Source organism: Camelus dromedarius, chromosome 30 (assembly GCF_036321535.1).
Source record: "Camelus dromedarius isolate mCamDro1 chromosome 30, mCamDro1.pat, whole genome shotgun sequence".
Taxonomy (NCBI): Eukaryota; Metazoa; Chordata; class Mammalia; order Artiodactyla; family Camelidae; genus Camelus; species Camelus dromedarius.
In genome coordinates this window covers 7,256,244-7,273,561 of record NC_087465.1, presented here as the reverse complement: position 1 = coordinate 7,273,561, position 17,318 = coordinate 7,256,244, and the positions used below count along the sequence as shown (strand labels likewise).

At 38.8% G+C, this 17,318-nt stretch overlaps 1 protein-coding gene across 2 annotated transcripts in view; it reads right to left on the bottom strand.

The window, feature by feature from the left end:
• Positions 1 to 17,318, bottom strand: part of NKAIN3 (sodium/potassium transporting ATPase interacting 3) — a 411,817-nt gene that overhangs the window by 17,736 nt on the left and 376,763 nt on the right. For both annotated transcript variants that reach the window (XM_031441570.2, XM_031441571.2), the window contains exon 5: positions 12,003 to 12,063. In XM_031441570.2, the coding sequence (XP_031297430.1) occupies positions 12,003 to 12,063 (61 nt within the window). The remainder of the gene's footprint in view (positions 1 to 12,002; positions 12,064 to 17,318) is intronic.

Here is a 17,318-nt window from a genome sequence, read left to right as displayed (position 1 = left end):
TGATTGACTTGTTCTGTGATATGAATTCATAAGAGACAAGCCGGGGTAGAGGCTCGACATCAGCTGAGTTCATGCAGAGAGGCCCTTAAAGACCACTGGGAGGCCTCTGCAGCTTCCCACAGGTAATGAAAGCTTTTAGGAGAGACCAGCTATTTCAGAGGCAGTCAGCCACTGAACTCTGCCCGCGTTACTAGGGAACCAGCCAGTTCGCAGCATTACTGGTCTCCTGCCATCTCCCGCCTGAAGAATCAGAGCTTTCAGAGGGCACGGCCCGCTGTGCCGGCCCGCTGTGCCAAACCGCAGGCCACGGTCGGGCTGCTCACAGCACATGAAGTGGCCACAGGGGTGCCCCGATGGGCTGCTAAACCCAGCGAACTTCACAGTGTCCTGAAACGCTGCTGATGCCCAGCGCGGGTGTTGGGGACTGTGCTGCCAGCGCGGAGAAACTTCATGAACCTTAAGAGCTGTTCAAGCAGGCAGATGACACCCCGAGGGCAAGCTTTATGGCTCTTCTTTACTGTTCTGTTTATGATGCAAGAAGTTTCAAATCTCTTCCGCCTTTCAGAAAGCATGTGAAATGGAAGAAGGGGAGCAGTGGCACCAATGAGATGCTCCAGGCGGAGTCGGCCCCACCTGGAAGAGCAGAGCCCACAGTCCCAGAGGCTGTGTCATCCAGATCAGAGTTTTCCAACATTTCTATCTCTTCCTGCCTGGTAACAGGCAAATGGACTCCTCTCACCTCAGTCTAGTTCCCCTCAGTCTTAGGCAGAGAACTGATACAGCTCAATTGACCTGGCTGGCAATTTGGCCTGGAAAACACTTGACAGTTGTCACCGGGGAAAGTCTGGAGGGTCTAGAAGCAACCCCAGGTCTGTCTGGGAGTCCCAGCCCCTCCTCATCCGAGAGAGCAGGAGCGGAGGCAATTCGAGGCCAGAAGTCTTCAATGGGGGCTGCATGCCCTGGGCAGAGGGGAGGACTGCCCACGTGGTGTGTGGGCAGGCACAGCTCAAGATGGTTAATTCCGAGAGCCTTATTCCAAAATGCATGTGTCCTGAGAAGGTACCTGTGACCATTCTGGTGGTTGACTCACTCCTCCTCTTCCACAGTTGTCTTCTTTTCGCTGTGCTGAAGGGCGTCTGCCCCCGCCACCAGGACGGGCTCACATCTTAGCGCGCCGCCCAGGGCGCGACAGCCTCCAGGGCACTAAACAGAACGGCATTTTTAATTTCTTGTGATAGATGATCACAAAGTGACAGCTACTAACCACGAGGCAGGTGGTTTCCAATTTTTGCTTCCAAAATAATTGAAGGAGAACCTAACCGATTTGTCAGTTGTAACACTTAAAAAGTAATTTTTGATAATGGATCACTGTATACTTTCGGATATATATTTCAGCTACTTTATCTAGAATTCCATTCGTTCCCATTTGTCCTGTCCCCTTTCCTCCTTTATTGCTTCTCTTTTGTATTTATCACCATTTACCATGCTGTACTATACATCTTACTTTAAAAAAATCTTATGTGATGTCTCACCCCTTCACTACAATTTAAGCTTTATAAGATAAGAAGTTTTGTCTGATCTTGTCTGATTTTGTTCCTTGTTATATTTCCAGCACCTAGAACAGTGCTTGGGACAAGGTAAGCCCTCAAAAATATCTGGGGAAAGAAGGAGTTGAAACAAGCAAGGGACATTGCTGTAAACAGTTTCCTCTCATTCTCATATTTCTTTTTTTCTGTGAACAGAAAATATCTATAAAAAAATTAAACAGAAAATTTCTATAAATACAACACTAGCACCAAACATTGAAAGTCCCTGAGGGTAGTCTATTGGATTCTAGGAATAACTAATATTCATCCATGAATACATAAACTAATTGAAACAAAACCACTCTGTCCAATTTATTAAGAGTTACCCTTCCAATAACTATTTCATTTGATGTGTAAGACTTATTCATCCATATCTGTTAATATATTTATGTTTGCTCAGTCATGTTAGTAACCAATAATTGCAATTATAACCCCATCTAAAGAAGAATTTTAACACTAAAAGTCTGGTCACAGGAAAAAAATTAAATTCTTATTCATAGGAATAAATCTAAAAAATTGCATATCCTCACACTGAATACAACAAAATATATTAAGAGAAATTAAAGATGCCTTAAACAAATGGAAGAATCCAGAACAGTCACAGATTGTGAAATTCAATATTATAGCTGCCAGTTAATTTGTGGATCAGTTAATCTATGGATTCAAAGCAATCTCAGTAAAGATCTTCGGCAGTTTAATCAAGATGCTGATTCTAAAACGTATGTAAAAAGGCAGAAGAATAACTAAAGATTAGTTAAGACTAAGTCTCGAATAAACCATAAAACTTCCTAATTTAAGATTTAAGAATGATAACTGGATTAAACAGATTAAGAACTTTTATACACTGAAAGATAACACGGAGAATGACATGCCAATCTATAAGCAATTTTTCATTGCAGACGTGTGGAAGACTAAGAAAAAACTTTCAGGAATAAATATGTTACATTAAAACGGAATTTTATGACTGAAAAGGAACGGAGGTCTAAGTTCAAAAGAAAATGGAGCAATTTAAAATTTCCACTGTTAATTAAAGTTTGTTTAGGTACTTTTAAGTGGGTAATTATGAACATTAAATTGCTATGACACTGAGACCACATGGGATACATTGGAAAGAGTAATGCCTCAGATTTATTACTAAATACTGTAGTGATTTTGTAATGGGTCAACCTCTCTAAGCTGGAATTGTGTCTCCTGAACTCCCTGCGTCTATGGTTCTAAGTTAGCGTTGGCTACACGAGATGAAAGACAGATGTGAAGCTCAGGAAGCTGGTATAGGGTCCAGGTCCCACTGTAGCTTGTACTTGGAGGGCTGACAGCCAAGATCAAGACGTGTTTGACAACGGAGACCACCCTGGACCCTTGCACAGCTCCGTAGATGCCAGCAGGAAAGACGGGAAAGGACGGGGCTGCACAGTCCTGCCCCGCACAGCTCGCACCGCATCAGCCCTGAGCTCAGAATCAGTCCTGGGAGGAGCCCAGCCCTCCCCACGCTGACACCTGATGTGGCCGAAAAATCCCTGAAATGGCTGAGTTCTCCTGGCAGTGATCACCAAGGGGAGGACATGCTGAATCTGGTTTCATGAAAAGAAGGGAAGGTATGTTTTTGCTTTTTAAAGATCATACCCACAGCATTTATCATATCATATTCTGTTACATTTTACTGAGCCAGACTTGAATACTGACAGTCTTCTAATTTCATTGTATAGCCATACAGAATTTCACAGTGATTAAAAGTGAACAGTGTTTTGGGGGGAGAGGAGACGGAGAGTTCTGTTTTCACAATTTTGTAGTATTTGAATTGCATCCTAAAATTCTGTTATTCTAATGATAAGCCTCACATGGTGAATGTTCTTGCTAACAAGACAATTGATTTGGAGCAAGGTCACTGGGCGTGTTACATCACATATGCCTCTCCATGTCCAATTAAATTCTAGTGGGCTAGCTCGTTATTTTTCTCTACATTGTGCAAATAATTTACATTCTCACTCACTATTTAAATATGAATGTCCTAGTTTTAATCTAGTGAGTCACCAATATATCTTTCTTTATCTACGTATAAAGAATTTTGTTTTTATCCTTGTTGGAAAGAAGGCACAACTGGATGTTTGAAAGCCTATGGACTTTAGTCCTGGAAGCTTCTGGATCAAATATTAGTTCCATTTCTTCGAGGCTGTGAGTTGGGAAAATTCTCAGTGTACTCGTCTGTAAAATGGGCATAATGACAGCCCCCTGGGATGTGGTGGCCCTAGATGAGATAGGGGCCATGGAGTGCTGGTGCACAGAAGGCACGCAGCTGACACTGACATAATTCACCATTTATCTTACTCTGCTGACACAGTCCTATCGATTGTTGATTTCCAAAATGTCAAAAGGTTCATTTAGCTTAGGATAACAATAGTTTGTGAGAATTCCAACATCCTGTTTCCTCTGTGCTCACAAAGAGCGTCTGTCCTTGGGGAATTTGTACTGAGCTTGTGTCTGGCTTGATGTTCTCATTTTAGAAAGAGTAGCCAGTCTGGAGGAGGGGAAACTGATTACTCCCCCACGTTCTGAAGCCTGAGGTTTCATCTCCTATGAGCGTTTTCTCTTCTGGAAAAGTAAGCCTCCTGGTATAAAGATGTAGCAAGACAGAAAGTAAAGCTCCCTGGAGGCAGAATTTTCAGAGTTGTGTCACGTGGGATCCCGGCTCTTCCTCTGTCCAGGGCTGGTGTTGAGTATTCCCTGAGCACATGTCTGGCCCAGGAGAACCGCCCCGTGTACCCGGGACACTCCTGATGACCATATTTAAAGCTTTTGACTGGCTTTGCCTTTATTCTCTACTTCTTCCCCACAGCAGCACAAACCCTGAGGGGAGATCTCTCTCTCTCTTTTTTTATTGGTATTTCAAGTCACTCCGTGGGATTCTTTGTAGATAATATATCTTTTTTCTGTGCCAAGTGCACAGAGTGACTTCTTCTTATGCTTTCAGCATTACACGTATTTTAGTTACTCTGTAAGGATCCCAGGAACTGCCTTTAGCATTTTGTCTGTGATTCCCGCGCAGGGAAACCTGTATAGTGGCCCTACAGGGTGCTTTGATAATAAGCCCCTGCTACCGTGGCTCCTCTCCTGGCTCTGGTTTACGGGAGCTGTGTCACCTTTATGCAGATGCTGTAACACACCAGCTCCCACCGACCTACTTCCTCCACGCACATATGCTTTTTACTTCTGATTTTTCTTGTGTTCGAAAGAAAGGCACTAGGTTCTTTTCTAGCCCCCTTTTCTTACTTCAGTTTTCATCTATAATCATATACTTTATTCCCTTTACAGTTACTCAGCTCTTTTAAAGCCACATGGACTGTGCTATACTTACCCCTTTGGTTAATCTGCATCAGTAGCTCAGTACTTGGGGGGACTGGCTACTTAACTCTTGTAACTACAGTTTGGCTTTACTGAAGACCCTTTCAAAGTTTCTCTAATTTTTCAATTACTATCTGCTCAAAATCACTGGTGGCTGAAGGCCTTTGTGTCACTACTGCTGAGCTCATTCAGAAGAATACTGTATTCTAGAGAAAATAAGATTTTAAAAACATTCTGAGAAGACCTCCCTTTTCTATTCTTGGAGCTCCCTTTTCGTTTATATTCGGCTGCATTCCCAGCCTTTGTTTCTCTCATGGGTCCAGATCTCTGGAATCAGATGTTCCCATAATCAGTGCTGACAATTTCTTCCCATTTAAAAATTTTCTAAGAGTAGACAATATTAAATAGTGGAATGATGATATTTAAATAATGGCATGGATTTTAAAAATCTCTTTGGGGTCAATAAGGCAGAAGAAATCTCTGAGAAGAAAAATATTGCTTAAAAAAGGTAGGGGCTAAAAGCAGTTCTAAGAATTTGTCGAAACAGTTATAACCTTTTCCTTATTTTTTTCTCAGTTATCCAATTTTTCTCCCAATGTAAATATTTTTATCATTCTCATTTAAATCTACACAATATTTTACTTTGCTCTGTAAATCAAGTGACAAACACTCGTTGACTCTGAAGTCTCTTTATAATTAATTGCTCTGCCTGCTTCTATGGTTTTTAACATTTCCCCTTTCAATATTATTTTCTTTTTAAAAAATAGCCTCTATTTTTATTTTGGATTACTCTTGATATTTTTGATTCTGGGACAGTCTCCATCCCCAAAATGCCATTTCTTCAGAGATCATCTTTATAAATTCTTCTCTCTTTCTGTGAATGACTGTTCAAAGAAAATTGAATCTGATCATATTCTTCCCGAGATGAAGTCCATTCACTGACTCCACATTATCTACCAGAGCATCTCAGCTGGTGTGACCTGAGCAGGTACAGATGTCACCAGACAATTCCCTCATTCCCTGGTGTGTGTGTGTGTGTGTGTGTGTGTGTGTGTGTGTGTGTGTTTGTGCTGAGTACGGCTTGGGGTAGCTAGCCCTCTGGGTGGTCATTTCTTACTGAGTGCCTTATAAATATTAGCCTTCTCTGTAAGTGTCGAGATATAAAATAGGTGGGGAATCACTGGGGTAAGACAGAATCCAAGGTCCCTCAAAGACCGACCCTGCCACTCACTTAGTGGACTGAACATACCCAACTGCTCATCACTTCCTGTGTCATCCAGGCTTTCCCCAGGCCTTGCTGAGTATCTCATGGGTTTTTTTTGCTGAGTATCTCATGACATATTTTTGCCAGTATTTTAAATGTGTTTTCTTTGCTCCTTTCCTGGTGATGTAACATTCTTCATACAAGACCATGTTCTCATGCTCTGAGCAGCTGTGCTGGATGCTCTGACTCACAATTAGCCTCTGCTTAACTTTTCTGTGCATCTGATTCACTTTATACAGACCATTATCTGCACTTCACTCTTTCATCATTATTTACATGCCTGGCTCACTTATTAGAATGTAAAATCTCTTAGGAAAGGGACCAAGTCTCATTCATCTCTGTATCCTTATGGTTTAATACAGAGAAGTCTTTCAATAACTGTTTCTTGAAGAAATGAATCAATACATCAACAAAAGATTAGCTATTTAAGCTTGTTTAAAGCCCTAAAATTAAACAATAACATGCTGGATCTGGACGGGTTAATGGAACTCAGAACAAAAAGAGATACGAAAGAAATGCAGAATCCAGTCAAATATTTAAATCTTTCTGAGAATTGGCAACCTATGTGGACTATAGGAAGAATGCAGAATTCCATCACGAGATATGGTTGAAAGAAGTAAATGGAATGTCAACAAAGCATCTGAGTCACATGAGAGGACATTAAGATGTTTTGAAGAGTTAGCAAGTATAAAACCAACCAAAAAGAGACTCTTAAGAGGAGTAAAGTCTTCTCTCTACTCATCTAATCAGCTTAGTCCTGGTGTTGTGTTGCTGTTGAATTAATCACATTTGAAGGGTATGGAATGAGCTCTCCTCTTCTTCCACCAACTATTTAAAAAAGCTCTGAAAATCCATTAGTGGGAAGTTATAATCCTCTTGGAATTTACAGCCTGCTTCCCAGCTGAAAATCCCCTAACTTGCAACAAACTCCAGTTGTTTGAGATGCTTATTTATTGGAGAAAGCGTTTCCAACACGAGGGATTGACTATAGAGAGAACAAAGAAAGCCAATTCCACAATTTTAAAACACTAAAGTAAAAATTTAAGATTTTGTGGTCATTGGGATAATCTGTGTTTACTTTGTACGTAAAATCTTTGTGTTTCTTAACATAATCAGATCGATGACGTTAGACCTGGCAGGTTGATCATGCAAAATCAATTCAAAATTTGAATTTGGTAATTAATTTTATGCTTGTGATTTTTAGATTGAAAGACATAGGAACATTTTGCTAAATTTGTGTATATTTAAGAGAATTTAAGATTTAATATATGGATACATTTATTTTATTAGATTTATTGGATTTGCTGGAATAGTTTAAAAACTAGGGAGTGTTTTGTTTATTAGGAGGACTGTTTGAAGGGCTTCTACAGAATTCATGAGTGCAGGTTAAGTGTTTAAAGGACTTTAAATCGTAAATGGAATAGATTATTTAAAGGAATTTAGATTATTGAATTTAAGTAGGTCAAATAATAATTAAAAGTTTAATGGAATATTATTCATTAGAAAACCTTAGAAAGGAGTGAAATTCTGACATGATACAATATGGATAAACCTTGAAAACATTATGGTAAGTAAAGTAAATCAGACACAAAAGAACAAATACTGTATAATTCCAATTATGTGAGGCACCTAGCACAGGTAGATACACAGAGATGGAGAATAGGACAGAGGTTCCCCTATGCACCCCCCTAAATGTTCCCCTTATAACTGCTAAGCCCCCCTCCCTTCCCTGCTCTCCCCACAATCCCACAGCAAATACCGCCTCAGTGCCCTCCCACCACCTGCTGTTCTGATGCCCACAGTGGGGTGTTTGCTTTGGACGTGTAAGATCCCCCGTCCATTAAACTGTGGATGTGTCTGTCGCTGACTCTGGGCTCCTCCTTCCAACAGGGCTTGCAGGCTTATGGGGTGCAGAACAACAATCCTCACACATCCATGTCTGCAAGACTCACAAAACAATGAGCAAGTTTCTATTTTGAGGATCATCCAGGCCTCTTCTGTTTTCTCTCCTTCCCCTGGTGCCCGACCTTTGGGTCATTCTACTTCTCTAGGGCTTCTCTAGACATTACAGTGAGGACGGGAGACTTAGAAATTAACACTCAGACTAGTCAATTTCTCTCCTTTTGTTTCTCTATTAAATTCTTAGGGGTTAGGGGTGATTCTTATTTCCAATTCACATCATTGCTATGGGGATACTACCTTATTCTATTAAAAGGAATTCCTGGGAAGACAGGCGAATACATGAATGCTAGCCTGCAGGAAGCCTCAAGGACAGCAGAGACATGGAATGTTCTTCCAAGAGTCAGGCATCCTTCCAATGAAAAGTTCCCCAAAAGTATATTACCAGGGGTCAGATGGTTGCATAAAGAGCTATCTTGAGATGTTCAGTGGAAAATATTGAACCTACATCTGGGGAGTTCATTTCCTTTACAAAAGCTATCACTTAGGGTTTTCAATGTACATTGCTCCTGCCATTCATATACAACTCAGAGTGGCCTTTGTGAGCTCAAACAGATGTCCCAGTTGCAATTTGCAACCTAATATCAGAAGTAATGCTAGCAACAGATCCTCTGAAAAAGCCTGGCAATGTTTATACAAGTTAATAAACAATGTTTATACATCTTTCGCCTCCTCTCCACACTTCCTTGAATTAAAACCATTCTTTTTAGTAAGTCTAACAAGGTAGTAACAAGCCCACAAGTACGTTTTCACCAGTGGATGGTTCACAAACAAGATGTTGACATATTTTTATGACTACAGGTTCCAGATATCCTGGTGTCACCGAAATGTTCATAGAGATGGAGAGATATTAAAAAAAGAAATAAAAAAAATGAAACAGATATAAATAGGGTTATTCATTAGAATGAATGATGGAACGTATTGATCCTGCCCAGCAGGACCCTTCCTTTTGTGAGCTTTTTATTTCATTGTCTTTGACCTGCAATCATAGTCTTTATAGGAAATAGTGAAAGAAGCTGAGAGGTAACTAAGAAGCTGAGTGGCTGGAAATAAATGTTTCCTCAAGCATTTATTACCCTTCAGAAATGTCCGTCAGCTGAAATGTTAGTCCCAGGGAACCACTTAAGCAGTGCAGAGGAGAAGCGGGTAGTTATTAATTTTTAAGGCTGGCTGACAGCTTTCAGTCCAAGAACAAGGCTTAACTTTGCATTTTGAATAATGCAGAGATTTTCATTAGTCAGAATAGAAATCGAAATGATGAATGACACATTGTCTGCCAGAATGCTGTGACATTACATTATCTGTTTGCAGTTATCTTTCAGAAGAAGCTTTCCAGAAGTATACTTAGGTAAATTGGAAGGCTACCGGTATTGTTTGCTTATTTTATGTTTAAAGTTTGTAAAAACAATACGAAGGATGCGTCTTCTGATTGTGGGTTGGTAATGCCATATCCGAAGGCCCGTCCGTTATTGCACCTGAAAGCTAAGTGCTGGCACAAATTGTACTGGTCCACGAGATCATTGCAATTGGTTTCAGGCATTTATTTTTGCTCACATCTGCCTTCTGAAGATTCTGGGACAATGTAATTACCAACTGCACTTTGAGTCTTACTTCTTTCAATAAAAAATGTAAAATTACCCTCCCTTGAGAACTATCAGACTAAAAGGTTTGTGATTGCTTTTCTCTGTCATCTCTCTTCCAGCAGATTATCATGTCAGGTTGGTCTAGGGCATAGTAACTTCTTTTGAGCACCCAAGACCCTTTGGCTCTAAGTATTATTTGAATTGATGGCAACACAGCTACTATATTCAGATGTCTCTTGGTAACTTAATGTATGGCCCTAATAACAAACACTAGAATTAAACCAGTAATAGAATAGGCTGCCAGCAGCCGCTTCAATGCCGGTTTGATGGGCATTGAAATAGCTGATTCAGAGATTTCTATGGAGAAACTTAAGCTACTTAAAGACTGTAAAGTCAATGAAACTGCAGTATCTGCCAGTAACAAGACAATCCACATACACTGACATTATTACTCTGAAGATAGGCTGATAGAAGGTCAAAAACCTTCTACCCAATTTAGATGAGCCTTTTATTCTGCATGTCATTTTGTATTTCCAAGTTTTGTTTAAAATCACAAACCTCAAGGAAAGTCCTTTATATATTTATTCTACTAGAGAAAAATAAGACTATTGATGAATCCGTCTGCCCTCTCACTATAAGGTAGGACGAAGCATTAGCATCGTTTGAGAGCCTCCAACCAGTTCAGTGAGGAGGAGGAGAAAGAGGACCCTTTAGGTACCTACTCGAAAGTGCCTGATAAGGTATTCAGTGGGGATTTATCCATCCGTGTGTCATTTTGGTGGAAGTATTTATTTAGCCCCAATTCTAGTCCTTTTCTTTAGGTCCCAATTCCAGTTGAAATTGCTCAGGCTCACCCTCAGCTGGTTGGTTTTTGGCTGCTCAGGCTGTCTTAGCCGTGCGTTGGAAGCACATTGCTGATTTTCTGTACATTAACTTTGTCAGATTGTGGAACTACGAATGGAACACCTGAAAACACACTTTCCGAAGTCAACTTCATAGTCACAAGGGTTGTCATTACAATCGCACTTTTGAAATGCCAGAAAATTTCCAGCTCATTTAGCATTAAAAAAAAATACCGCCAAGCAAACACAAAGGAGATGATGGGGTATGTTTGCCTGATGAGTTTCATCTCAAGGATTACTATTTCTTTCAGTTGCTTAAATAAATCCTCATTGTCAGCTGGATTCCAGGTCATATACCAGACACTGTTCCTATTTGGTGGCAAGCACTCACCAGACCCTTTGGGAGTTGTGTTCTAGAAAGAAGTTGTGATGGCTGGCTAGACACTTACCTTCATTCTGTAAAAAAGAGTCAACTTTACAACCCAGACCGTAATCACAGCGATAGAACCAAACCCCTGGGATGGTTGGGTGTGCTTTGCTTATCTAATAATAACTTACTTTTAAAAAGCAAATTAAACATTTTCTGTAGTATCACACTAGCCCAGAATGGAGTTGTGCCAGGAAGTGCCTTATGCATTACCAGATGCACAGTAAACCCCAGCCGTTAACCTGTGCTGCTAAATCTCCACCATATAACTTCAGGTAATTTGTCTGTTTTTTTTTTTTTTTTTGAGTGTTCTGCTAAAATGTGACTACTTAGCTTTTTATCATTCCATTAATTCTTTTTCAGCATCTCTTTTTTTGGGGGGTGGGAGTTAATTAGGTTTATTTATTTATTCTTTTTTAGAGGAGATCCTAGGATTGAATCCACGAGCTCATGCGTGCTGAGCACGTGCTCTGCCACTGAGCCATACCCTCCCCGACCAGCAACTGTTGTTTTTTTTGTTTATTTTTTTTAACATCTTTCATTGAAGGCTGTCATTTTCATTTTCTCAGGGCATTTTATGTCATTTACAGACATGTAGCCATTGGCATAATATATTGTTGTACTGATGTTATTGTTATTAGTCAGATTTCAAAATTCTGCAGCCAGCATGCTTACAACTGGTGATGGATAAAACAACTCTCATTTTTCTACCTGGAAGAAAGTTTAGTCTCTGATGAAAAGTTACTGAGATGATACAACAGCAGGTTTTCAGCGTCTGTGTCTCTGGGCATCCTCCCACACCCCTTGGACTGAGAACTTTCATACTTAGTGCCACCTTACTTGTGAGCAGTGTACCTTACGAGTGTCTGGTTGTAACTTTACTACGCTGATTTCAATCATTTAAAATGCCAAAGAGAAACGATTTCATCGCCCTGTAACGGTTAGTTGTGGAAGCAGTATCTCATCTAAAATAACCCCACAGGTAGACACAGGAGTACTTACAGGTGTCCTCTTCTTCCATGAAAATACTGATCACATAACAGGCATACACAAAACCAACCAACTGCAAAGGAGAAAAAAAACACCTTAAAAATCTAGGACAGGTGTCCATGATTAGAGAGCCTATGTAACCAACAGATGAAGAACACACAGCAGTATCACCCATCAATTTGTAACAGAAAAAAAAAAACCTTTAAAATTTTTTATGCTACTTAAATGTTTTAAAAGAACAGCTGTGGTTTTAAAGAAACTTTTCATTTCTACTTGGCTTTAATAGCTTTCTAAAACAGTACAGAGAAATGGGAAAAACTGTAGATGTTTCACTTAGGTTTTGATTTGGGGTTTACAGTTTTTATATTTTAAAATCACCACAGATTATTCAGAACATATATTTTAAAGTTTTGACTATTTATAGAGCAATTTGTAGCAACCCTCATTATTATTACAACTGCTTTAATGTTTAATAACCACAAAGGGAGTCAAAATATGTTCATTGCAAATTAAATACCAATCATTTACTTAATTATTTAAAATGCTCTGAGAATATACACTCTTTTTAAATGCTAAATTGTTTTGTTAATTATATCATAAAGAAAGGCATTATCTTTCAGGTCATTCCTCATAACGTGAGAGAGAAGAGATAATTTACACTTCTGGTACTAAAGGTTAAAAGAATAAATTCAAGGGCTAGGCTGGAGACTTTCTGGTTTTTCCCACTGTTTTCTGTACTTATTCTGCTGAGAAGATGACTTTCATTCTATGGAGCCAGAGACACTGCAATTTCTGGAGGACAAACTTGTCCATGAATCTAGTCTAGTCTAAAATTACTCCAAGTACTTTGATGAAAAATAGATACTTCAAAATAAGGTATACAGTCTGTCCTCTTGCCCTTCTTCCCTGCACATCTGCAAGTTGAAATCAGACCCAAGCTGAGGAGGAGAGTTTTTAAGTGGATGAGAGTTTGCACTGGCCTGGGCTGGACTTTTAAACATCTACGAGGGACCAAAAGACCTACAGGTTCTGCCTGAAATGTGACCCAAAGGGTGAGACAAACTATGACTATGGAACTGAAGGGCTGGTAGGAGAAGGAATAAAAATTGCCTTTTGATGATATTCTACTAAGTCCAGTTCATTCCATAAACCAGTTGCATAGAGAAGAAAGAGATGGCCCATGAGCCTATAACTAAGAACTTTCTAAGGGATTTTTTCCCCAGTCCTTTATATTATAGTTGGTGAATATCCCAGTTACGTTCTTATGACCCAAGTCAATACTTATCAGAAGCTTATTAATAGCTACCCAAATTTGCACAATTTAAAGTTACTATAATGCATTTAAGCAATCTCCTACTATTGAAAGTTGTTCTCCAAGTTTCTATATTATAAATACTATTATAATGAATAATAATGCCTTTCCTATAGTTTGGATTTTCTGATTTCCAGAGATGCCATCAATATTTTATGCCTTTTTTACACATTCTTAAATTGCTTTTCAAAAGGTTTGTTTTATCTTTTATCCTACGATAGCACAGAATGACAGTGCTTGCTTTGTCATGGCCTTAGTAGCATAAGATTTTTCATTTAAAAAGTATATGCCAGCATAATAGACAAAATGACAGCTCTTCATTTATTTCATTTGCAATAGTTATATTTCACATGGAATATTTTCATATTTTGTTACCCACTTATATTTTTTCTATTCTGAATTATCTGAAGAAGTCCCTTTTCTATTTATTAACTTCATGCTATTTTCGTTAATTTGTATGAATCCTTGTGGGGTTTGTATACTGAGCCTTTGTTATATTTGCTGTAATTTTTTTTTCCTCTTTATCTCAGCAAGTGATAGTAATGGCTTCATAACTGAGGGGTGTTTTCTTAGTAAACTGTATATTGGAAGGCATCTGCCAACAAATAACTTTCTGGTTTCTTAGCAGACTCTATCTTAGGGGTGTGTGTGTGTGTGTGTGTGTGTAACTCAAGAACTTTCTTGTATTAACTCTGATGCTGTTGTAATAAATGACCATAAATGCAGTAGACTAAAATAACCCAGATTTATTATCTATAGTTCTGGAGGTCAGAAGTCTGATAACGGTTCTCATTGGGCTACAACCCAGGTGTTAGCAGGACAGCACTCCTTCTGGAGTCTTTTTGTCTTTTTCAGCTTCTAGAGGACGCCTGTGCTCCTTGGCTTATGATCCCATTTTTCCATCTTCAAGGTCAGCAACCTTGAACTGAGTCCTTCTTATGCTGCCATGTCCCTGGTTCTCCCTCTTCTGCTCCTTGTTCCACTTTTAAAAACCCTTGCAATTACATTGGACCCACCTGGATAATCCAGGATAATTTCCTCATTTTTAAGGTCACCTGATTAGCAACCTTAATTCCCTCTGCAACCTTAATTCATTCCCTTTTGGAGCTTAAGACATGGACATCTTTGAGGGGCCATTACTCTGCCTACCACATCCGTGAACTTGTATTTTAGGTTCTCTGTAAACCTCTGCACAATTTAAAACACAGTGAAGAAGGAGAAGTGATACTGAAGAAATTATTTACGTTTTAACGTATGAAGTAAAATTATAGCATCCTGATTAAAAAAAAAAGAAAGAACTACAGAGACATGAATGTGGAACCAAGTATTATCAACACAGATCCTGTTTCAATCACAGTACAAATGCAATAAAAAGTTCTTGGAATTGAAAGAACATTTATAATAGCTAATATGCATATTTGCTTATCGTGTGCTGAATAGTGTTCTAAGCTCTTCTCATAATAATCCACATAACCCTCAAAAGAAACCTAGCAAGTAGCTGCTGTGATGATCTCATTTTAGAGATGGGGGAACAAAGGCAGCAGAAGTTCAGTGACTTACCCAGTGATGGGCACCCAATTTAATTAGCTAGTGAGAGGCAGAACTGGGGCTCAAACCCAGCCTGTCATTGGTAGTGTTTGCCTGTGAAACTTTCCCTCTTAAAAAAATAAAATAAACAGTCCATCAAAACAAACAAAAAAAGTAATTTCAAAATAAAGTTTCAGGCTAACTTCTGAGTATGAGTAAGGTTGTGACAAGGCTTAGTGTTGTATTTGCCATCCCCTCCCTCCCAGCGAGGGTCTGCAGACCCACAAGGTTGCTGAATCGTATACCATATCAGAAATGATTATCTGACATTAATTAATAAAGGGAAATGCAGGTCATAAAAAAACCAACTTGAAAGGAAACTTCGAGAAGTCACTTTGCACATTAATCCGTTCCTCTCAGGAAATGCCATCTTCTAATATTGGGGAGAAAACTACTCTCAGAAATCCGGTGTCTGCACCTCTAGTCTGTGTTTTCACACCTTTGCCATAAATGTGTATCGACAAGCAGAACATAATTATTTCAAGCAGTTCTGATCTCAAATACATAGTTTCCTGGACAATTTAAATTTTGAAGATATTGTCTCTTTAATTTCATTAGATCATCATCGTTTCCACTTTGTACTGTAGCCGACAGTTTTATACGAGGAGGAGGGTACATGTCAGCTCTGCCATTAAAAAAAATTTTTTTTCCATGCCTGTGTCCATAATTTGTTTTATTTTCCACCCATTGATTCTTGGAGGAAAAGTTCTAAGCTACACGATCATTTTCTGAGCATTAGTCTTCTGAAAACTAGGCTATATAATCTGTAAACCTACTTACCTAGCACATAAGTTAAATCTCGCAAATCATTATTTTTTCATCTAAGTAGGTGAAAGATAAGCCGAATGTTATTGATTGATTGATTGATTGATTGATTTATAATCATTGTACAATGTTGTGTCAAATTCCAGTGTAGAGCACAATTTTTCAGTTATGCATGAACATATATAAGCCCAATGTTTTGACTGAGTGCCGCAGGACTTTTTAGAAAAAAGCTAAGGCCTTCACGATAGCTCAGTACTACAATGAATATTATTTTTCTACTTTCCTAATAGACTACAAATCTTTAGAAAAACATATAGTACTTCTACCTACACCTTTATGTTGATCTGAAGTAAGATAAATCATTCTTTTGTCTTCATTGTTATCTTTTAGGGTGGCAATGGTGTCTAAAGTGTGGATTAGCATATTATTAGCCTCTTTGACAGGGAACGTACTTTGGTGTCTTCTAATATTAGCTCATTCCACTTGGCACGCTGGGTCCATCAGCATTTACTGGTTGGCTCATTGGCATTTACTGGAAGAAAGGCCAGAGGATTGATGAGAAGGACCCTTGAGAGCAAACTCAGTCAACTCAATGTTGAAGCACTGTTTTCAAACATCAATATGTAGAGTTAATTTGATAGGGTTGAAAAAATCCCATCCTGAGAGAGAAGTTTTCACTGAAAACTAAGTCTGCCTCACTCTCCTCTGGATAAGATGTCTGGAAAATAGTCATTGTTAATGGCTGTCCCGTAAATTGCTTTGTGACTTACTTATACATTTAAAGATACAAATCTAAGCAACCCATATAAGATAAAATTTTTGTGTGCGTGGCAAACTTTTTAATGATTCTAATACAAGTTTCCTTCTAGGTTAAACAGAAAGGGGTTGACCAGATGGCTAACACTAAAGAACAAATGCGAGTTAGGTAGCCCTGATCTCATCATTTGAGTAAGTGCAGTGGAAATTCAGGGAGAGGTTTGGGGTTAGGATGAGACACTGAGCAAGTTAGAACTGCGTAAGAAGATGATCACGGATGTACGTTTATAAAGGCAAAAGGGCCCAGCTCATTTGAATAATCTTTTTAAAGTATGTTTTTACTCAAGTTTCATTTATCTTGTATTTCTTCCCTGTGTCTTAGGACCATGGATTATTTTGAAATTATTGTTAACTCTGAAAAGATTAATTGTCTATGTACTGAAGATAGTTGGTCAATATGTTTATTTTTCTTTTTCCAAATGAGTCTTTTGACTAATGGAAAGTAAGATCAGCTTCTTAATTATAGTGACACCAGGTTTCCCTTCCCTGTTCAGTGAATTTTTTGTTGTTAATGAAATGTGGGACCAACCAGTTTTAAAATGACAGCGCAATGCACAGCAACAGAAAAGTTGTCAGGTCCAATTGTTTACTAATGGACTTTAATAATATCTTGATAGATGAAAAGAAAGGAATTTTGGCCAAGTAACTGAAATGTACAATGCCATTAGCTGGAAACAGTCAGATAAAGACATGCCATCCTAGAAATATTAGATCATTGTCCAGGCTTTCAAACAGAATTTGCCAGCCATAATCTCAATATTATAACAAATGAATTAATTAAAATATATCCTTTTACTTTTGCTTTATTGATTGGTATTCTAATAAAATATTTATGGCCAAAATTACTT